The following is a 23466-nucleotide window of genomic DNA, read 5'->3' as shown; positions in this document are numbered from 1 at the left end:
TTTCTTCTTCAGAAATACTGCTGTTAACAAAAATCTCAGGTGCTGCTGATTTAAAGCTTCAAGTAGATCATTTATTGGAATTTTAAGGTGACAAAATCAGCTATGAGAACAGATACAATCAAATAGTCAAATAATAATAATGCCAACAATACCAAACTAACTTGCTAAAAGTCATGGGACAGCAGGGTGCAAATTGACCAAAAAGTATTACTTCAGGGGACATCTTGGGAATGTCTACATCTGTATACGTTTTGAGGTGTTATCTTGTGAGTGAAGTTGAACACCAAGCAATGACAAGGCCACGTGAATTATTACAGTTCAAGCAAGTTCAATCAAGGCCTGATAGTCGGTGCAGATGAATAGAAGATATAATTACATTGGGGGTAGTCATATTTAATGTGTTTGCAAATTCAGAAATACTGTGTCCCATGATATGTGTCAAAAGTCATGGTACACAGTACTAGTTCTTGTACCATGACATTTGGCATTTTAGTGCACATGGTACAAACCAAAAACAAACGACAAGCTCAACTCGATTTCAAACATGTAATGCCATTTTTTCACATGCTAATTCAAATTATAATGACTATTACTGACCCAGTAACCTATACCCTGATTTCTCTTTGGCATTACCTGTGATACATCTACAGCAGGGGTGTCCAAACTTTGGCCCGCGGGCCATTTGCGGCCAGTTTCCTTTTTTGGAGCGGCCCGCGAGGTATTTTAGAAATAGAATGAAAGTTGGCCCGCTGTTAAGCAGGTTTTTATAATGTGAGATTCAAAGCTTGAATGCTAGGTGTCAGAAACGGACCAAAGAGTCTAAAAGCGGAGAGGGTGCGCATTTCTAGCGCAGAAAAACGGGGTAAATGAGTCTAAAAGCAGAGAGAGTGCGCATTTCTAGCGCAGAAAAAAGGGGTAAATGAGTCTAAAAGTGGAGAGAGTGCGCATTTCTAGCGCAGAAAAATGGGCCAAAGAGTCTAAAAGCGGAGAGAGTGCGCATTTCTAGTGCAGAAAAATGGGGCAAAGAGTCTAAAAGTTGCTGTAATTAAGGAGTTTAATATTTAGAGACATCATGAAATGAAACATCAATTTGAAAAATCTTAGTTTACACAACACTGTCAAAGATAAAGATCGTAAGTCAAGTAAAATGGTGTGTAAATGAAATAATCAGGAAAAATGTATTATTTAAAGTGGTATATTTCATTATTTGTTTTAGTACAGAGTCTGTGGCCCGTGACTTCAAATATATTTCTCCTTCTGACCCCAACAAAAAAAACGTTTGGACACCCCTGATCTACACTATATGTCTAAAGGTTTATGGATGCCCTTTTCAATAAATGCAATCAGCTACATTATGTTGCACCCATTGCTAAAACAGATGTGCAAAAGCACACATACAGCTTGTAGGACTGGGAGGTTAATCAAATTTGTTATTTGTCATTTAAGGAATTTTGATATTTATCTTTATCCTGGGCAGAATTTGTCCCATTGCCCCCAAATTTTCCTCCCGAGTGTTAGAGAGCGAGACAGAGGAGCCAGCTTTCTCTAGTCCAAACCCTGCATACAGGTCTTCAGTGAAAGTTGAGCAGAAAGTGTGAATGCGGGTTGGTTTATGCTCTTCAGAGGAGATAGTGTAGAAGGACAAAGTACCGGCTGGACAGTCCAGGAACACTCCAACTTTCTTGGATGTGGTATTTGTTACGTTTGTGTTCTTGTTATTGTGCCACGCCAAGCAGCCATCTTCAGAGCAGCTAATACTCCAGGATTTTTTTGAGTGTCCAAACAGGCAGTCGTTTCTGGATCCCTTCCTACTGATTCCTTTGTAGGTCACGCCGATAACAGCCCCCCGAATCCATTCCACCTCCCAGTAGCAACGCCCAGACAGAGTCTCCTCGCACAACACTTGTCTTTTATGCTTGAACCTCAGTTTATCTTCAGGATATGTCTGACTTTCTTCAACTAGCGTAATTTTCTTGTTCCCATCAGACAACGCAAGATGTACGTTTGCTGTCTTCTGGTCCATTGTCAGCTTACAAGCATCTAAATGCAGGAACATAAAATATTAATGATAAAAATATGCATTAAGAAAATGCAATATTCACAATTTTTTCTCAACAAAGTAACAAAGTATAACATAACATTAAAACCACTGACGTGAAGCAAAAAACATTCATTATGTGGCTACAATGGTACCAGTCAAGAAGTGGGATCTATACACTAGGCAGCAAGTAAACAGTCAATTGTTGTTTTCATTTTTTTCCCATTTTCTACCCAATTTGGAAGGCTAATTATCCTATCTCTGTTCATACGAACTCCCCTGTTGCTAGAAATGCCCAAATACCAGTTTCACTCCTGGTGCCTATATCTGACTTTGCCATGTTACCGCCCTGCTGTGTACGACCCCTGGACTGTTTACCGTTTATGGAATGTGTTTTCTATCTTGCTGCTGTTTAATCTTTACTGAACCTGCTCGTACAGGCCACCCTTTTGTACTCTGATCTATTTAATAAAACTTTAATACTGCATTTGTGCATGTCTGAGCTCTGTTCAGTCATGACAACTAGGACTCCTCTGATACATGTGAAGTCAGACTCCACCTCTTGTCCAACTGCCACCAATTGATGTAGTGCCACAGAGCACTCGGAGGAAAGCACCAGATCCCTAGCTTTGATACACCAGCCAACAGATGCCTGTGCTGACCAGCAATACACACTAGGAGTGATGTAGAGGGTGAGCACCATCTACCCACTCAGAAAGTGCATGGCCATGTGTGTACTCTCAGACTCTGGCTGCTGATAGAGCACGATCTGGGAATCCTCAGGTCAAATTCGCCAACCTCGTAACAAAGACAGAGCGGTTCTGGCTTTATCAGGAAACTTTACAATATAAGGCAGGTGGTTTTAAAGTTATGGCTGTTTTTTTCTGCCTTTAAGAAGGAAGTTTTCTCTTATAAATTCTGAAAGTGTGTGTGTTCTGATCGTATGCATGTGCATTTGGACCTACATTTTTTCAGTCCTGGTGCAACTCTTTGTTCTCCACAGTTGTCCAGCCTAAAGAGTCAGACAAAAACAATACACATAACTCACACACACGTTTAACAGACTGGCAAACAGCAAAAACTGGGAACAAAATGCACAATATGTACAAAAGTATTGGGACACATCTCTTAATCACTGAATTCAGGTGTTTGTTTTAGCCCAATTTCCACAGGAGTAAAGAGATCCAGAGCAGGCATAAAGAGTTTGCTGATCTGAGAAGCATAATGCAGAAAAGTGTCCGACACTTTGTTGATCAGTAACTGTAGAGCTCCATGCCTTCTGTTAGAGTTACAAAGGGGGACCGACTCCACAATAATGTCCATGGATTTAGAATGGGATGACTTAAAAGCTCCTGTAGTTGTACAGTAAATGTATGGATGCCACAGTTATTATGTTTATTTAGTATAATTCAGTTTATACAATGTCTTTAGCACTGATTAGACCTGGATAATATAATAGTCTAGAAATGATTGCGATAAACAATATTATTGTCATTTTAAGACTAATTTATGCCACATGATTAATAACTACCATTATAATTAAGGATATTTAAAAACTGCTGTTGTAATATAAACACTGATTAAATCTCTTTAATAAAAAGGAAAACAAATAAAACAAAAATACTCTAAATGCTTTCAAATTCACAGCAATGTGCTCCCTTTGTTAATCAGTTCAGCAGAAATTACCGATTAATTTATTGAATAATAATGAAAATATGAATAAATGCACAGCCATAAATGTCTTTAATTAGTAAACCAATGTTTTGTCCTTAAAACATATAGGAAAAGCCATCATATTGCAACAAGCCAGCAGAGATGGCTTTGAGAGACGTTGTGTGGCCTATGCTTATATACAGCCAAAAATAGCCAAAAATGATGGTTAAATATAAAGTCTTCTTCGCATACAAGAATAATGGTACAAAAATAATACAAAATATAAATATACAAAATATACAAAATAAAATATTGTTATTATTATTATACATTATTTTAAAATATTTTTCTACTTACTTAAGGGTGCCCAGTTTATAGCCTGGATCTTTCCTCATATGTTCAAGCCGCTTAATTTCCAAATCTCCAGGGTTGTTGTAGCTCAAGTCCAGCTCTTTCAGGTGGGTGGGGTTTGAATGCAAAGCAGATGCAAGTGAAGAACAGCCTAGCTTTGTGATAGAACAGCCAGACAACCTAGACAGAGAGAAGAGAACTGAAACTAATATATGTATATTATATATACTACATATATAGTATATTATGTATACATAATATATAGTATACATAATATACATAATATAGTATAATATACATAATATAGTATAGAGAACCTAGACAGAGAGAAGAGAACTGAAACTAATATATGTATATTATGTATACTACATATATATATGAACTATACATGAATATATCAATAAATTAATTTAGAATTATAATTACATTTTATTTATAGGGACATAAAAAAATGAACCATGCATGTGTGATTTTGGACAGATACTTGCCTCAGAATCTCCAGACCACACTTTGAACTCTCCAACCCTTTAGAGAGAAGAGCCGCTCCTGAATCCTGCAGGTCATTGTTGCTCAGGTCTAGCTCTCTTAAGGACGAGTTTGCTTTCTGCCAAACTGAAGCAATATCTTCACAGGACGGCCCAGTGAGTTCACATTCACAGAGTCTGTAGTAAGATAAAGAATAAAAAGAGACGATATTCAGGCTCCACATAATAGCAGTCTCTTAGATCATGTTTTGTTCAATATGATCCCTTCGTTAAAAGACATTTTACATAAACTTCTGTATTCATAAACTATGTTATTGGTCTTGAAATGTTAAAAATAGCTACATTTACACCAGACCTAGACATTGCAGGTGCATTCTTTATTTTAAGTCACGAAAGTCTAATTTAACAATCACACACATACAGTACATACTCATACATCTCTAAAACCAGGTGTAGCACAGCAGGTACACCCTATTCACTAGAGCATACCAAACTTAATTACAACAGTTATTAAAGAGTATATTATAAATTATTATACATTATAAAACAAGTAAGTACTGCAAAAAACATGAGTTACAATAAATACTCAAAACGTACAATAGCCAGCACTCATTCACATTCACAGTGTTTACGTATAATGTACATATATATATTTTCTTTTATCATGTTTTTATTTATTTACCCCTCCCCTTCTACAGAGGATGGACTAATCCAGGTAAGTAAAACTCAGGACTTTGCTGTTAGTACTCATTTGGGACCCCACAGGTAAGTACGAGCAGTGCTAAAAGTTTGGACACATCTTCTTATTCAATGCATTTTCTTTATTTTCATGACTATTTACATTGTAGATTCTCACTGAAGCATCAAAACTATGAATGAACACATGTGGAGTTTTATGTACTTGAACCTCCACAGTCACCGGATCTGAACCCAATCCAGATGGGTTGGGGTGAGCTGGAGCACAGAGTGAAGAAGGCAAAGGGGCAACAAGTGCTAATAAACACCTCTGGGAACTCCTTCCTTCAAGACTGTTGGAAAATTTTTCATTTCAGGTGGCCACCTCTTGAAGCTCATTGAGAGAATGATGCCAAGAGTGTGCAAAGCAGTAATCAGAGCAAAGGGGGGCTATTTTGAAGAAACTAGAATATAAAACATGTTTTTAGTTATTTCACCTTTTTTTGTTAAGTACATAAAACTCCACATGTGTTCATTCATAGTTTTGATGCTTCAGTGAGAATCTACAATGTAAATAGTCATGAAAATAAAGAAAACACATTGAAAAAGAGAAGGTGTGTCCAAACTTTTGGCCTGTACTGTACACAAATATCTGACTAGTCTGAAGTTCAGTTCCAGATTTAAATTTGTAACTTTGGCACAGTACTTTACTGTATTTCAGCAGCTCATTACAAAACGTACCTCAGTACATTCAGGTTTCCACGTGAACGTTTCAGTCCAGCAAAGATCTGCTTTATTCCTGAATTCTGCAGCTCATTGCAGCTCAGGTCCAGCTCCTTCAGGACGGATCCTGTTGTGTTTAGAGCAGTGGCGATGTCTTTACAGGATTCCCCAGTGAGTTTACAATCGAAGAGTCTGTAAATGTAAAGAGCACATTCATAGAAATGCTTAATGATGAAATGTTGTACCTTTAAAATGGAAACTTGATCTAAGGTTGGATTTTAAACGTTTGTGCAGGACTGTAACTCCACTAAAACCATCAGATTTGCCTGGATTACAAATTGCATTTACTGATCGTTACACCATTTCTATCATGAAGTTGATGTGCTTGGGTCTCCAGGAGATTCAGGATCTCATAAAAATATGTTATGGTCACTTCTGTGGTTCAGTAAAGATGTCATTGTAAAACTACAGCAGATATCTGGATGCAAGGGCGTAGGAGCGGGTTTGATATTGGGGGGGACACTTTTGCTAATGCACCAAAGCCCACATAGTTTCTTAGAACAACATTTAAGGAATTACTTTTAATCACAAATAATCCCTTTTTTCTGTACTCTGTTTATTATTAGTTACATCCAAGTAAAGGTGACTTTACAACCACCATGTTACTCCACATTACATTTAAACAAATATGCGTGAAATGTCTGAATTATATACATATATGACAAAAACTGATCAGTTATCATCTGCGCTTTTAGTTGTTTCTACTGAAAGCACTTCTTATGATGGTGTCCTTTTTTGAAAAAAGAATGTAACTTTACGTTTCATAGAGATTTTTGACAGAAGTTAATATAAATATTAGACTAAAGAAAAAAACATTTGGATTCACCTGGAATCCCTCTATTTACTCAGGATTTAGTCTTACTGTGAACTACAAATAAACAGAAGTCAGGTTAGAGCAGTGTTTCTCAACCCTGTTCCTACACATTCTACTGCATATCCCCACTGCCTACTCTGCTTTAAAGTCACTTAATAAAGTAAGTGGAGGTATGATGTGTCTAATACACTGCTGACATACATAATGAAAAGGATTTAAACAGGTAAACTCAGTAAAGGACTGTTTATTAGCTAATCAGTTGGATCTGGTAGAAAACACAATTTTAGGGCAGAGATCAGGGTTAATAAACTGCTTTAAACTACCAACATAAAGTATTGTACTAAATTCTGACTATCCACTACATCTGGCTTCTAGCTAACTATTTTTTTCGTTTACTATAGCTTACAGTAAGTCCTGCAATCCTAAATTAATAAACACAATTTGAAAATGAAATAGTGATTAGCTGATCAGGCATATCAGGGCAAGCTGAACATAACATATATGTTTTTTTTTAAGCCTTGACTCCCTGTCTAGCTAATTCCAAAGTTAAGCTAACTGACTAACACAGCTGCAGTTTATTAATCACACGGTGGGTTTAATCTGTGTGTTTTGATTTGGAGAGGAGTCTTTTTAACCAGCTATCAGAAATAATCTCAACACAGGCCACATGGTAAACTCCGTTACCTCTTAGAAAAATCGCCGTATATCCAGATTTACTTCAACACCAGCTGATGCTGGACACCGCTTCTAAATCTCACAGCGAGGGGGAGGGGCTTCTCCTCCACCAGCACGCTAACTCTTCTCGCAAGACCAGCGAGCTGATTGGCTGTTTCTCCTGAAAGGCGGGACTTTCTCCCTGAACCGGCACCGTGATTGGTTTCCCAGCGCTTAGCTGTCGGTCTCTTCATTAACAGTACGACTGAGCTGAGCGAAACTATTTCATTTTTGGGGGGGGACAAATCCACCTGTTTCTAATATTGGGTGGGACATGTCCCACCCATCCCCCCCGGTTCCTACGCCAATGTCTGGATGTATTTCTTTCAGATTTACAAGGTGTTAAAATGTATGAAGAAATGTGTCCTCAGGTTACATGACTTGTAAATACAGTTATGTTTTCTTAGCGACAGTAGAGGGCGCAAGAACACAAAACATATGAGTAATGTTTAAACGCTCATGTTGTATTTTTGGCACAATGGACTTCCCGTAGTCGGACACTTTTATGCAAGAGGGATTTTCACATAACCTGTTCAGTCTACATACAGCCCAACTGGCAGACGGTCATGCTATATTTTTCTGAGAAAAATAAATCAGCAAAAATGAAAAGAAGTCGTCAGCTCTTTCCTAACACATCGCTAGCAGCAACACTCTGCTGTTAAACTCAACACAAGGAAACTACTTTAATGACTAAAAGTTAGAAATTCTCTGAAGGAGTCACAGTGTTATTCAGAGACTGACCTCAGGATCTCCAGTGTACAGTGTGGACTCTTTAGACCTGCAGAGAGCTGCTTCATCCCTTCACCATGCAGTTCATTGTAGCTCAGGTCCAGCTTAGTCAAAGATGAGTTTCGTGAGCACAGAACAGAAGCAAGAACTGTACAGGATGATGCAGTGAGCTTACAGCTGGACAGACTGTTGGAGGAAGACAAAAAATGGTTCCATTTTTAATGTTATATAAATTATATAACTATAATGCACACTAAATAAAACTATAATGGATTACAAATCACACCAACAAACTTGCTCCAGACAGTTTAAATTTTAAGCTGTGGTGCTGTAGGACCACATCTTAGCACAAGACCACTCTACAACAAGTTATATTTAGGGCACTATGTTAGCGATATTTAGGTGAGCGGGTCTTTGCTATCATTTGTTTGTTAGGGTTTTGTGCCATATCTGCAACATGTTGGCTATTTTATGTCATCGACAATGATCATTACATGAGCATCTCAGACTTAAATTAGTGTCTTCATATGAAGGACTTCCAGAAAATTAAATATTTAAGCTGGTGGAATCTTTTCAAACAGTTCTTTCATATTTGCAACCCTATAAAAGTTATTTCTGGTGGTTAAAAGGGCAGGGCAGTATACTAAGATGTGTCTAATTGTTTGAGGAGTATCACAGAATTGGCAGGCTGGAGTTTGTTCACCAGCCAGGAGGTGGCGGTGGGTAAGAGCAGTATGTCTTAGCTATCGCAAGGACCGAAAAAATGTATGTGTATTGTGTACTTTGGGCTTAATGTGAAATAAACCAATCAGCATGTCACTTGCTCGTCATTCCCTTTAAAAGTCAGGACTTTAGCAAATTGCTATTTTACCAGTGCAGCTACCTGGATGTGTCCAACGCTTCTCAGCAGAGGAAACTGAACTGCTCGTTCACGCTGTAAAGGTGCACCAGGAGCTCATTTACGGGAACAGCAATGTTATTTTATTAAGTATTTTGTTTATTGTTGATGGAAAAGTTGGGTTTGTACACTGCTGTGTGTCCATGTATGTGTAACAAGCCGGGACGTTACACAAAAGATAGCAATGAAGTAATGGTTGACTGTTGTCAGGGTTTTAACCAGTCAGTGGTGCACACTTGTTTTCGGCTGCCAATATAGCAATACAGCAGAAAATTACCTGAACACGCCTCATTTCCAGACCACCACACCCATCGGAGTAGATACATATTTATAAACTCTCTCACTATTTAAACAATGCCGGTGGAAGAATAAAAAATAACAGGCTGTTGGTGGGGTGTAAGATAGCAATGAGCTTTGCAACCTGCATAGCGCATGGAAGATGGGGTCCATAAACTTACCATAGTTTCTTCAGTTTACATTGTGAAACTGTGAGTCCACTGCAGAGCAGCTGCATCCCCTCATCCTGCAGATCATTGTAGCTGAGGTCAAGCTCTCTCAGAAGCGAGTTTGCCAAGTGCAAAGCCGAGGCAACATTTTCACATGACTGCAGGGTAAGATTGCAGTCAGACAGGCTATAAAAAGAAAAGCCAAATAAGAGAGTTTCATTAGTTTATAGGGTCATTCTGTTTCATGAGCAGTCCCATTAAATACATGACTACTTTTAGATCTGGACAAAATCTGGAGTAATTGTCTCTATTTTAAAAAGAGCATTTTCTGCTAGATTTTGGAAAAATACTGTGAAGATTTGATTGCATACAGCAAAAAGAGCAACAATGAGGTCAGGATGTTGGATTGTCACCAATTGGTGTTTCTGATTGAGCAAGGCAGCAAATGGATAAAGAAACTGTAACAGGGCTAATGGGTCTGCTCTGTCAAGGAACAGTATGGCATGGACCTCTTAACCATTATGTCTTGCAGTGGAAAAGCAGTCTTTTTCCCTAAAGTTCCTTTGAGAAATAATCTTAAATGAAACTCACATTGCCTTTTTGCAGTTTCTCACAGCTGGGACCAGTCTCCTTCTGCCTTCTTCTGTTGTGTTGTATTTCTTCAGGTCCAGCTCCTCCATCCCCTCCTCTGAGGCTTGGAACATGTTGGCCATTGCTGAACAATGGGCAAGAGAAAGCTTCTTGGAATTTTTATTGGAATTGAGGAAGGTCTGGATTTCCTGCTGAAGAGTGCTATCTTTCATTTCGACCAGGCAGTTTGTCAGATTGAGCCACCTTGCAGGGTTGATGTTTTTCTTTCCCCGTTTGAGGTTTTGTTTAATTTTCTGAATGCTCTCAGGACTGCTATAGGTTTGCGTCAGTATACCTTTCAGGAGTATTTGACTGGACTCCAGAGTTAGACCATGAAGGAAACGAAGAAACAGATCAAGGTGTCCATTCTTACTTTTCAAGGCTTCGGCAACTACGTGCTTCATTAAGACATCCAAGGGAATTTCTGCAGCTGGGGACTTGGATTTTGGGAGAAAGGTCTTGAGTTCCTCCATGTTCTTGTTCAGGTAGCAGTAGAACACATAGAGGGCAGCGAAAAACTCTTGGAAGCTGAGATGCACAAAGCAATAGACCTTTTCTGTGCAAAAAATGGATTCTGCCCTAAATATTTCAGTGCAGAACCCAGAGTACAAGGAAGCTTCTTTGACATCGATGCCAGACTCTTCTAGGTCTTCTTCATAGAACATAACACTCTTCTTTAGCAGATGTTTGAAAGCCAGCTCAGCAAGTTTCAGAATCACTTCCCTGTTGTTCTCCAGCAGTTTCCTATCATACTCTGCAGTTTTCTCGTCAAACTTTCGGTTCTTGGTTTTTGTTTGAATGAAAAGAAAGTGAGAGTACATTTCTGTAAGAGTTGTAGGAATTTCTTCCTTGGAATTTTTGGTCAGCCAGTCCTGAAACACTGTAGCCAAAATCCAACAAAAGACTGGTAATTGGCACATTATGTGAAGACTTCTTGCTGCTTTAATGTGCGAGATGATTTCGTTGGCCTGATTCTCATTTTGGAACCTTTTCTTGAAATATTCCTCCTTCTGGGAGTCACTGAAACCCTGAATCTCCAGCACAAGGTCAATGTGCTCGAAGGGCACCAAATTGGCTGCTGCTGGTCGTGAAGTTATCCAGATAAGAGCAGAAGGAAGTAGTTCCTTTTTGATGAGGTTTATAATTAATGAACCCACGGAAGATTTTGTGTCAACAGTATTGACAGCGGCAGCTCGTCTGAAATTCAAAGAAATTCTACTTTCCTCAAGTCCATCAAATATGAACAGAATTTTCTGGTCTACATACAAGTCTGAGTTCCAGTCCCTGAGTTCTGGATGTAATTGAACCAAAAGTTCGTGGAGGCTCCACTGTTCCTCGTGTAACAGGTTCAGCTTACGGAACGGAAGAATGAAAATAAACTTTATGTCTGTGGTGGTTTTATCCTCTGCCCAGTCAAGAATGAATTTCTGCACTGAGACAGTTTTCCCACTGCCAGAGTCACCCTTCGTCAGGACCGTCCTGATTTCTCCTTCATTCCCACCAAAAATGTTGTAGCAGTTGACTGTGGTTTCCTCAGAATGTTTCGAACTTTGAGGGTTCAAAACCTCGTGTTCGTTATTTAACTCTTTCCACTTTCCTTTTGTCATGGTGAGGTTGGTGTAGATGTCATTGAGTGGAATATTTTTCCTTTCTGTGGCCGTCTCTTCAACTATAAATTCACTTTTTTCCTTAAGCCACTTTTTATGGTTCGCTGCAGCACTCTGAGGGTCTTTTCCTGTGTGCAGAAATAAAAAGTGAGGGATACATATCACACAAAATAAATCTAATTTATGTTAATGTGAATTAAAGGTCAGCGATAGGACCCTAAAATAATATCAGCATATTTGAGACGATATTATTCTTGCAATAACAATATTCAATGGCGATATGAAAAAACTCACAAAAAATATATGTTTATATCAAGAATATATTGCTACCGAACTACATGTAGTACTATTGTACTATCTAATATACTAGTGCAGGGGTCGCTAATAGGCGGGCCGCAGTCCGCGGTCCGGATCCGAACCCAGACGTTGTCCAATCTGGACCCAAACCGATAAACTACTGAGACGGATTTAATTCTGACTGTGTTTATTTAAAGCGGCGGAACGTTTATTGTCTTTATGGTTTACGAGCTTTACAGCTCAGTAAACTCACAGACCAATCATGTGTGCTGTAAGATCACCAAACGTTCTCCTCTGCCAATCAGATCTGTGCAGATGCGAGCGCGTGGAGCCACACAGGAGAAGCAGGCGGTGAGAAGTGCGAGAATAAAGCGAGAAAAGCTAATGCAGATGGTGCGCACCAGAAAAACAAATTTAGATACTACCTTTATAAAACATACTAACAGTAATGTAACCGAGCGGTGTTACCTGGAGGAATTAAAGAGAAACAACCGAGATAAGAGTGCAAAATATTCCACTTTACTCCACCTGATCAGAACTCCTCAGCAAGAAAAAAAAAAACTCCCTCACTCGCAGGCGCGCTCTCTACTCCCAAAACAACCCTACCTCAAAACTACGGCAAACCCCAGGGGACAAAAAGCATTGGCAACTCCCCCCATCAGTTTTACCCACAACATAATAAAGTCTGATACAGTAATAATATTAAACAAAATAAAACTGCTGTTTTTTTTTTATCTGATATTTTGTCCAAGTTAAGCAAACATTTCTCCATATATTGTACGATTTATCATTCATGTAGTTATTATTATGACAGGCAGGCATAAATATAATATAAATAAAACCAAATAGAACTAGAAAAGGCAAAGTTTGTGAACGAACTTTAAGTTGGCTTGGAAAAGAACCCTAATAACGTTAAAAAGTTAAAATGGTTGCTAAGCTGTTTCTGTCTGAAGAGTGTGAAGGGTCACTGATATGCTGTTAACCTTTGGCTAAATGCTAAAAACGCTGAAATCTAAAAACATTTGGTTAAACGCTGAAAATACAAAAACGTTTGGTTAAACGCTGAAATCTAAAAGCGTTTGTTTAAATGCTGAAATCGTAAAACTTTTGGTTAAACTTTAGATTGCTAATGTGTTGCTAGGCGGTTGCTATCATTTCTGAAGTGGTTGCTAAGCTGTTGCTAGGCAGTTGCTAATGTTTTACTGGTGGTTGCTAAGCTGTTGCTAACTGGTTGCTAGGCAGTTGCTTTCATTTCTAAAGTGGTTGCTAAGTGGTTGCGAGGCAGTTGCTAACGTTTTCCTAGTGGTTGTTAAGGTGTTGCTAAGTGGTTGCTAGGCAGTTGCTATCGTTTCTAAAGTGGTTGCTAGGCAGTTGCTAACGTTTTCCAGGTGGTTGCTAAGTGGTTGCTAAGCTGTTGCTAGGCAGTTTCTAACGTTTTCCTGGTGGTTGCTAAGGTGTTGCTTACTGGTTGTTAGGCAGTTGCTATAATTTCTAAAGTGGTTGCTAAGTGGTTGCTAGGAAATTGCTAACATATACCAGGTGGTTGCTAAGGTGTTGCTAGGTTGTTGCTATGGTATCCGGGATAGTTGCTAAGATGTTGCTATGTGGTTGCTAAGGTGTTGCTATGGTATCCGGGGTGGTTGCTAGGTGGTTGCTAAGGTGTTGCTAGGGTGTTGCTAGGTGGTTGCTAAGGTGTTGCTATGGTATCCGGGGTGGTTGTTAAGGTGTTGCTAGGTGGTTGCTAAGGTGTTACTATGGTATCCGTGGTGGTTGCTAAGGTGTTGCTAGGTGGCTGCTAGGTGGTTGCCAAGGTGTTGCTAGGTGGTTGCTAAGGTGTTGCTATGGTATACGGGGTGGTTGCTAGGTGGTTGCTAAGGTGTTGCTAGGCGGTTGCTAAGGTGTTACTATGGTATCCGTGGTGGTTGCTAAGGTGTTGCTAGGTGGTTGCTAAGGTGTTGCTAGGTGGTTGCTAAGGTGTTGCTAGGTGGTTGCTAAGGTGTTGCTAGGTGGTTGCTAAGGTGTTGCTATGGTATCCGGGGTGGTTGCAAGGTGGTTGCTAGGGTGTTGCTAGGTGGTTGCTAAGGTGTTGCTATGGTATCCGGGGTGGTTGCTAAGGCGTTGCTAGGTGGTTGCTAGGGTGTTGCTAGGTGGTTGCTAAGGTGTTGCTATGGTATGCGGGGTGGATGCTAAGGTGTTGCTAGGTGGTTGCTAGGCAGTTGCTATCATTTCTAAAGTGGTTGCTAAGTGGTTGCTAGGCAGTTGCTAATGTTTTCCTAGTGGTTGTTAAGGTGTTGCTAAGTGGTTGCTAGGCAGATGCTATCGTTTCTAAAGTGGTTGCTAAGCTGTTGCTAGGCAGTTTCTAATGTTTTCATAGTGGTTGCTAAAGTGATTGCTAAGTGGTTGCTAGAAAGTTGCTAACGTTTTCCTAATGGTTGTTAAGGTGTTGCTAAGTGGTTGCTAGGCAGATGCTATCGTTTCTAAAGTGGTTGCTAAGCTGTTGCTAGGCAGTTTCTAATGTTTTCCTGGTGGTTGCTAAGGTGTTGCTAACTGGTTGCTAGGCAGTTGCTATAATTTCTAAAGTGATTGCTAAGTGGTTGCTAGGCAGTTGCTAATGTTTTCCTAGTGGTTGCTAAGGTGTTTCTAAAGTGGTTGCTAGGCAGTTGCTAACGTTTTCCAGGTGGTTGCTAAGTGGTTGCTAAGCTGTTGCTAGGCAGTTTCTAACGTTTTCCTGGTGGTTGCTAAGGTGTTGCTTACTGGTTGTTAGGCAGTTGCTATAATTTCTAAAGTGGTTGCTAAGTGGTTGCTAGGAAATTGCTAACATATACCAGGTGGTTGCTAAGGTGTTGCTAGGTTGTTGCTAAGGTGTTGCTATGGTATCCGGGATAGTTGCTAAGTGGTTGCTAGGAAATTGCTAACATATACCAGGTGGTTGCTAAGATGTTGCTAGGTGGTTGCTAATGTGTTGCTAGGTGGTTGCTAAGGTGTTGCTATGGTATCCGGGGTGGTTGCTAGGTGGTTGCTAGGTGGTTGCTAAGGTGTTGCTAGGGTGTTGCTATGGTATCCGGGGTGGTTGTTAAGGTGTTGCTAGGTGGTTGCTAAGGTGTTACTATGGTATCCGCAGTGGTTTCTAAGGTGTTGCTAGGTGGTTGCTAAAGTGTTGCTAGGCGGTTGCTAAGGTGTTACTATGGTATCCGCGGTGGTTGCTAAGGTGTTGCTAGGTGGTTGCTAAGGTGTTGCTATGGTATCCGGGGTGGTTGTTAAGGTGTTGCTAGGTGGTTGCTAAGGTGTTACTATGGTATCTGCGGTGGTTGCTAAGGTGTTGCTAGGTGGTTGCTAGGTGGTTGCTAAAGTGTTGCTAGGCGGTTGCTAAGGTGTTGCTAGGTGGTTGCTAAGGTGTTGCTATGGTATCCGGGGTGGTTGTTAAGGTGTTGCTAGGTGGTTGCTAAGGTGTTACTATGGTATCCGCGGTGGTTGCTAAGGTGTTGCTAGGTGGTTGCTAAAGTGTTGCTAGGCGGTTGCTAAGGTGTTACTATGGTATCCATGGTGGTTGCTAAGGTGTTGCTAGGTGGCTGCTAGGTGGTTGCTAAGGTGTTGCTAGGTGGTTGCTAAGGTGTTGCTATGGTATACGGGGTGGTTGCTAGGTGGTTGCTAGGGTGTTGCTAGGTGGTTGCTAAGGTGTTGCTAGGCGGTTGCTAAGGTGTTACTATGGTATCCGTGGTGGTTGCTAAGGTGTTGCTAGGTGGTTGCTAAGGTGTTGCTAGGTGGTTGCTAAGGTGTTGCTAGGTGTTGCTAAAGTGGTTGCTAGGCAGTTGCTAACGTTTTCCAGGTGGTTGCTAAGTGGTTGCTAAGCTGTTGCTAGGCAGTTTCTAATGTTTTCCTGGTGGTTGCTAAGGTGTTGCTTACTGGTTGTTAGGCAGTTGCTATAATTTCTAAAGTGGTTGCTAAGTGGTTGCTAGAAAATTGCTAACATATACCAGGTGGTTGCTAAGGTGTTGCTAGGTTGTTGCTAAGGTGTTGCTATGGTATCCGGGATAGTTGCTAAGATGTTGCTAGGTGGTTGCTAATGTGTTGCTAGGTGGTTGCTAAGGTGTTGCTATGGTATCCGGGGTGGTTGCTAGGTGGTTGCTAAGGTGTTGCTAGGTTGGTTGCTAGGTGGTTGCTAAGGTGTTGCTAGGTGGTTGCTAGGTGGTTGCTAAGGTGTTGCTATGGTATCCGGGGTGGTTGTTAAGGTGTTGCTAGGTGGTTGCTAAGGTGTTACTATGGTATCCGTGGTGGTTGCTAAGGTGTTGCTAGGTGGTTGCTAGGTGGTTGCTAAGGTGTTGCTAGGTGGTTGCTAGGTGGTTGCTAAGGTGTTGCTATGGTATCCGGGGTGGTTGTTAAGGTGTTGCTAGGTGGTTGCTAAGGTGTTACTATGGTATCAGCGGTGGTTGCTAAGGTGTTGCTAGGTGGTTGCTAGGTGGTTGCTAAGGTGTTGCTATGGTATCCGGGGTGGTTGTTAAGGTGTTGCTAGGTGGTTGCTAAGGTGTTACTATGGTATCCGCGGTGGTTGCTAAGGTGTTGCTAGGTGGTTGCTAGGTGGTTGCTAAAGTGTTGCTAGGCGGTTGCTAAGGTGGTTGCTAGGTGGTTGCTAAGGTGTTGCTAGGTGGTTGCTAAGGTGTTGCTATGGTATCCGGGGTGGTTGTTAAGGTGTTGCTAGGTGGTTGCTAAGGTGTTACTATGGTATCCGCGGTGGTTGCTAAGGTGTTGCTAGGTGGTTGCTAAAGTGTTGCTAGGCGGTTGCTAAGGTGTTACTATGGTATCCGTGGTGGTTGCTAAGGTGTTGCTAGGTGGCTGCTAGGTGGTTGCTAAGGTGTTGCTAGGTGGTTGCTAAGGTGTTGCTATGGTATACGGGGTGGTTGCTAGGTGGTTGCTAGGGTGTTGCTAGGTGGTTGCTAAGGTGTTGCTAGGCGGTTGCTAAGGTGTTAATATGGTATCCGTGGTGGTTGCTAAGGTGTTGCTAGGTGGTTGCTAAGGTGTTGCTAGGTGGTTGCTAAGGTGTTGCTAGGTGTTGCTAAAGTGGTTGCTAGGCAGTTGCTAACGTTTTCCAGGTGGTTGCTAAGCTGTTGCTAGGCAGTTTCTAACGTTTTCCTGGTGGTTGCTAAGGTGTTGCTTACTGGTTGTTAGGCAGTTGCTATAATTTCTAAAGTGGTTGCTAAGTGGTTGCTAGGAAATTGCTAACATATACCAGGTGGTTGCTAAGGTGTTGCTAGGTTGTTGCTAAGGTGTTGCTATGGTATCCGGGATAGTTGCTAAGATGTTGCTAGGTGGTTGCTAATGTGTTGCTAGGTGGTTGCTAAGGTGTTGCTATGGTATCCGGGGTGGTTGCTAGGTGGTTGCTAGGTGGTTGCTAAGGTGTTGCTAGGTTGGTTGCTAGGTGGTTGCTAAGGTGTTGCTAGGTGGTTGCTAGGTGGTTGCTAAGGTGTTGCTATGGTATCCGGGGTGGTTGTTAAGGTGTTGCTAGGTGGTTGCTAAGGTGTTACTATGGTATCCGTGGTGGTTGCTAAGGTGTTGCTAGGTGGTTGCTAGGTGGTTGCTAAGGTGTTGCTAGGGTGTTGCTATGGTATCCGGGGTGGTTGTTAAGGTGTTGCTAGGTGGTTGCTAAGGTGTTACTATGGTATCCGCAGTGGTTGCTAAGGTGTTGCTAGGTGGTTGCTAAAGTGTTGCTAGGCGGTTGCTAAGGTGTTACTATGGTATCCGCGGTGGTTGCTAGGTGGTTGCTAAGGTGTTGCTAGGTGGTTGCTAAGGTGTTGCTATGGTATCCGGGGTGGTTGCTAGGGTGTTGCTAGGTGGTTGCTAAGGTGTTGCTAGGCGGTTGCTAAGGTGTTACTATGGTATCCGTGGTGGTTGCTAAGGTGTTGCTAGGTGGTTGCTAAGGTGTTGCTAGGTGGTTGCTAAGGTGTTGCTAGGTGGTTGCTAAGGTGTTGCTATGGTATCCGGGGTGGTTGCAAGGTGGTTGCTAGGGTGTTGCTAGGTGGTTGCTAAGGTGTTGCTATGGTATCCGGGGTGGTTGCAAAGGCGTTGCTAGGTGGTTGCTAGGGTGTTGCTAGGTGGTTGCTAAGATGTTGCTATGGTATGCGGGGTGGATGCTAAGGTGTTCCTAGGTGGTTGCTAGGCAGTTGCTAACATTTCTAAAGTGGTTGCTAAGTGGTTGCTAGGCAGTTGCTAATGTTTTCCTAGTGGTTGTTAAGGTGTTGCTAAGTGGTTGCTAGGCAGATGCTATCGTTTCTAAAGTGGTTGCTAAGCTGTTGCTAGGCAGTTTCTAACGTTTTCCTGGTGGTTGCTAAGGTGTTGCTAACTGGTTGCTAGGCAGTTGCTATAATTTCTAAAGTGATTGCTAAGTGGTTGCTAGGCAGTTACTAACGTTTTCCTAGTGGCTGCTAAAGTGTTGCTAAGTGGTTGCTAGGCAGTTGCTATCATTTCTAAAGTGGTTTCTAAGTGGTTGCTAGGCAGTTGCTAACGTTTTCCAGGTGGTTGCTAAGTGGTTGCTAAATGGTTGCTAGGCAGTTGCTTTCATTTCTAAAGTGGTTGCTAAGTGGTTGCTAGGCAGTTGCTAACGTTTTTCTAGTGGTTGTTAAGGTGTTGCTAAGTGGTTGCTAGGCAGTTGCTATCATTTCTAAAGTGGTTGCTAAGCTGTTGCTAGGCAGTTTCTAACGTTTTCCTGGAGGTTGCTAAGGTGTTGCTAACTGGTTGCTAGGCAGTTGCTATAATTTCTAAAGTGGTTGCTAAGTGGTTGCTAGGCAGTTGCTAACGTTTTCCTAGTGGTTGCTAAGGTGTTGCTAAGTGGTTGCTAGGCAGTAGCTACTGTTTTCCTAGTGGTTGTTAAGGTGTTGCTAAGTGGTTGCTAGGCAGTTGCTATTGTTTCTAAAGTGGTTGCTAAGTGGTTGCTAGGCAGTTGCTAATGTTTTCCAGGTGGTTGCTAAGTGGTTACTAGGCAGTTGCTTTAATTTCTAAAGTGGTTGCTAAGTGGTTGCTAGGCAGTTGCTAACGTTTTCCTAGTGGTTGCTAAGGTGTTGCTAAGTGGTTGCTAGGCAGTTGCTAACGTTTTCCTAGTGGTTGCTAAGGTGTTGCTAAGTGGTTGCTAGGCAGTTTCTAACGTTTTCCTAGTGGTTGTTAAGGTGTTGCTAAGTGGTTGCTAGGCAGTTGCTATTGTTTCTAAAGTGGTTGCTAAGTGGTTGCTAGGCAGTTGCTAACGTTTTCCAGGTGGTTGCTAAGTGGTTTCTAGGCAGTTGCTTTAATTTCTAAAGTGGTTGCTAAGTGGTTGCTAGGCAGTTGCTAACGTTTTCCTAGTGGCTGCTAAGGTGTTGCTAAATGGTTGCTAGGCAGTTGCTTTCATTTCTAAAGTGGTTGCTAAGTGGTTGCTAGGCAGTTGCTAACGTTTTTCTAGTGGTTGTTAAGGTGTTGCTAAGTGGTTGCTAGGCAGTTGCTATCATTTCTAAAGTGGTTGCTAAGCTGTTGCTAGGCAGTTTCTAACGTTTTCCTGGAGGTTGCTAAGGTGTTGCTAACTGGTTGCTAGGCAGTTGCTATAATTTCTAAAGTGGTTGCTAGGCAGTTGCTAACGTTTTCCTAGTGGTTGCTAAGGTGTTGCTAAGTGGTTGCTAGGCAGTAGCTAACGTTTTCCTAGTGGTTGTTAAGGTGTTGCTAAGTGGTTGCTAGGCAGTTGCTATTGTTTCTAAAGTGGTTGCTAAGTGGTTGCTAGGCAGTTGCTAACGTTTTCCTAGTGGTTGCTAAGGTGTTGCTAAGTGGTTGCTAGGCAGTTGCTAACGTTTTCCAGGTGGTTGCTAAGGTGGTTGCTAAGCAGTTAATAGGTGGTTGCTAAGCCCTGGCTGGGGTGCCGGGGTGTCCAAACTTTTGACTGATAGCTGCTCCATACAGCAGCTCCTCCATACACTCACAGTACTGGAGGAGCAGGGGAGAGAAGGGGTTCCGTGCGCAGAGCTGCTCGTGTGCGAGATGGAACTCTGGGCCCCCCATTCATTTCTATGGGAAAACTTCGTACAACAATTGTACGAAAACCGTACGTCGTATCACTTGCTAAACACTGACAGAACTACTATAGGCTTCTTCAGTAAACAGAATAAAACACTGAATTATAACACAAGTTAACATTGGCGACGGTCCGGACCTTAGCCTGATGACATTTTCTCGAACTGGAACAAAATGAATTCTAATTAAATACCCCTGTACTAGTGCATCTAAAAAATAGAATATCATTGAAAAGTTAGTTTATTTCAGTAATTCACTTGAAATGTGAAACTATATAAAAATATATTATATAGATGTATTACACAAAGACTGATCTATTTTAAGTGTTTATTTATTTAATTGTTGATGATTATGGTTTACAGACAATAAAAACCCAAAAATCAGTGTCTCAGGAAATTATAATATTTATATATTTTTATAATTTACAAAACAAATAATTGTAAATAAAGAGGTATGTTCTTTCAGATATGAAATGTGTATTTCTAAATGAAACCATGTACATGAATAAGCAACATTTCTTACCTTCATTTGGCTTTGTCAGTTTTTTAACCCCAGAGTCTTCCTTGGTAGACGGACTATCAAGACCGGACAGTCTCTGTCTCTTTGAAGGCGGCTCAATGTGATCAGGTTTGGTCTTTAGATTTTTAAGCTCACGTATCTGCTCTTTTAATTTCTCTGCACTGTTATTCATCCACATTTTCTTCAAAACAAGAACAGCAATATCGAGCGCATTTTGTTCTTTATAGAACTCCACCATTGCCCTTGCTAGTTCTGTTGGCTCTATATCTTCCACCCTCGATTTTGGAATATGGTTGTAGTCCTCCGCTGCAGAATCGCTAAGTATGTGTCTAAATTTGTTCCGCTCTTTCTTACACAAGTCCTCCAGCGTGTTACAGAGAATTGTTTCTGGTGTCATGCTGAAAATCTGAAACAAGATAGATATTTCATTAAAGCACTCCAGTAATCAAGATGAAATATATGATCTTACTTTCACTATCAGGTTAATTATTGCTAAAATACTCCTCTAAAGGCACTGTAGCAAAACAAGCAGGAAAAGGTTTTTGCATAAAAGAGACAAAAATCAAATTCAAATTAATTTTCAGAATTATATACTTGCTTTTACATAGTTTTAAGCAGTGCCTCTGCCAAAAAAATGGGAACTCAAGATGGTCAAGCTGGAAAGTTTGGTGCTGTGGTCGGTTACAGGAGCAGTGTAGGGAAAATTCATGTGAGAAATCTTTAAAAACCAAAGGCCATAAATCTAGAGCAGCCATGTGCCCTGTAGAGTGCTATCACAGGGCAGACCAGGCATGTGTGTGTGTGCCAGTGTGTGTGGCTCTTAATCAACATAGTGTACCTGTGCATCTAAAAAAAAAACAGAATATCATTGAAACGTTACTTTATTTCAGTAATTCAGTTAAAAACGTGAAACTCATATATTATATAGATGTATTAAACACAGAATGATCTATTTTAAGTGTTTATTTCTTTTATTTTTGATGATTATGGCTTACGGCCAATGAAAACACAAACCCAATTAGAAAAAGGCCAATTGGTACTTTTGGTAGTGTGCCAAGTCCTGCTGGAAAAATATATAACACAGTGGATCAACACCAGCAGATGACATGTCTCTCCAAACCATCACTGATCATCAGTATATTTTACATTTCATTTAAAGTAAATCAAGGGAGCAGAGTCTGGAGGAAGAGTGGAGAGACACACAGTCCAAACTGCTCGAGCTCTAATGTGAAGTTTCCACCAATCAGTGATGGTTTGGATAAAGAGACATGTCATCTGCTGGTGTTGATCCACTGTGTTTTATTATCAAGTCTAAAGTCAGTGCAGTTTTGTTTTCCCAAAAAATCTTACAGCACTTCATGCTTCCCTCTGCTGAAAACAACTTTTATGGAGATCCGTATTTCATTCTCCAGCAGTACTGGGCACACTGCCCACACTGGCAAATGTACCAATTTCAGCACGAGTAGTATATTACAGTGAGGTTTAATGTGTTTGGTGTTCTAAAACTAGACCATATGATTTTAAACTATTGAAATGTTGATATTTATATGTGTTTATAATCACGGTCATACACAAACCTACTTGACTTTCAGTGTAAATATGTTTGAAAGATGTTATAAGATATAAGATAAGTTATAAGATAAGAACATTTCTACTAACAGTGGCAGCAGCAAACAGATGAGCGGAGCCGAGGGAGGAGGGATTTAGTATGTGTGTGTGTGTGTGTGTGTATGACAGACATGTGGATTCGACATTAATGGAAATAGGGAAAGACAACTCGCGTGTCATACTGGATCAATACTGGAAGCAACATTTATTTGCAAAATAAAGGACGATTCCGTATTTCCGTATGGGACTGGTGGCCAACCCTATCTGATACAATGTAACAGCAGCCAGACTCGCATTATGACAAACAAAATGGAGATACCAGGTTACAGCAACGATAAACGGTCATTCCCAGCTGGACGGATCTGTTCATAATATCAATCAATAAATTCAGCGAAATACTTTGAGAGGTTCTTAAAACAACGCGTTTTGGTAGAAATTACAGGAATGTATACATTATTTATTTTATTTCTGTGATAAGTTAACATGGACCCGTTTTTCATCGGCTAAAAGCACGCGGCACTGTTTAGGCTTACAATGTTATAAGAAAATTAAAAATTACACGTTTTTGATAAAAAAAAAATATATATACCAGCGATTAGTTATTTAACCAGTCCAGTCTATTCATCTGATTTCTGCTAGGCAATCCAACTTTCAGTAAGATAAAGACATTAATAGAGATTACAGTCTCTCTTACCGATGCCGCTCTCCCCTCTTCAAAGAAAGAAAACAAGGAAACGCTGCCTCCCGCGCTTATCAGAAACAAAGGAATTGTGGGAAATGCAGTTTTAAGGCAGGATTATTACAGTGTCACGTATCTTGTTTAGATGACCTATTGTTTATAGCTGTGGTCGGTAAAGTTAATGTGTGTTTGGGGAAGGGGTGCTAGGTTTATTAGTCTACTTTATTCGCATTGTATTTGGTCTTTACCCACACATTGAAGAACCCTTCACTTTTTACTTTCACTTTCGTTTCTCTGACGTTCAGCAATGAGATAAGGGATCTCACCTCTACCCATTCATCTCTTCATATCTCTGTTAAAGCTGGTGGGTGTGAAAACCAAAAAAATAATCAGGGGAGAGTTCTCCAAAAACGAATTATCTGAGCGATTTACGAACCACTTTAAGAATGACGTAACCTTGAGACTGCTCGTTTTACACCTGGTTGTAACAATTTAATATCTCTGATATTCCCTAACAC

The 23466-nt window shown here is 40.8% G+C and overlaps 1 protein-coding gene and 2 long non-coding RNA genes across 4 annotated transcripts; 2 read left to right on the top strand and 1 right to left on the bottom strand.

Moving 5' to 3' along the window:
* Window positions 1-49: 49 nt before the first annotated feature.
* On the bottom strand, window positions 50-22991 carry LOC103045525 (NACHT, LRR and PYD domains-containing protein 12). Its single transcript, XM_022674488.2, has 10 exons — window positions 22964-22991; window positions 20665-21067; window positions 10178-11951; window positions 9599-9772; window positions 8255-8428; window positions 5944-6117; window positions 4531-4704; window positions 4049-4222; window positions 3004-3050; window positions 50-2040 (listed from the first exon to the last, which is right to left on the bottom strand). The coding sequence occupies exons 2-10, from the start codon at window positions 21056-21058 to the stop codon at window positions 1442-1444; spliced, it is 3684 nt and encodes a 1227-aa protein (XP_022530209.2). The 5' UTR covers window positions 21059-21067; window positions 22964-22991; the 3' UTR covers window positions 50-1441.
* On the top strand, window positions 14182-15854 carry LOC125785656 (uncharacterized). Its single transcript, XR_007427975.1, has 4 exons — window positions 14182-14257; window positions 15297-15338; window positions 15458-15491; window positions 15818-15854. It is a non-coding gene; the product is annotated as an uncharacterized LOC125785656 (long non-coding RNA).
* On the top strand, window positions 16168-18119 carry LOC125785654 (uncharacterized). Of its 2 annotated transcripts, none has more exons than XR_007427973.1 (4): window positions 16168-16250; window positions 16589-16684; window positions 17805-17979; window positions 18056-18119. It is a non-coding gene; the product is annotated as an uncharacterized LOC125785654 (long non-coding RNA). The 2 variants fall into 2 exon arrangements; XR_007427972.1 differs by having other exon boundaries at window positions 17805-17858; window positions 18022-18113.
* Window positions 22992-23466: the final 475 nt, after the last annotated feature.

This window comes from Astyanax mexicanus, chromosome 21 (genome assembly GCF_023375975.1).
Source record: "Astyanax mexicanus isolate ESR-SI-001 chromosome 21, AstMex3_surface, whole genome shotgun sequence".
Lineage (NCBI taxonomy): Eukaryota > Metazoa > Chordata > Actinopteri > Characiformes > Acestrorhamphidae > Astyanax > Astyanax mexicanus.
Note: the sequence above shows the minus strand (reverse complement) of the source record. Positions and strands in the feature narration are given on the sequence as shown.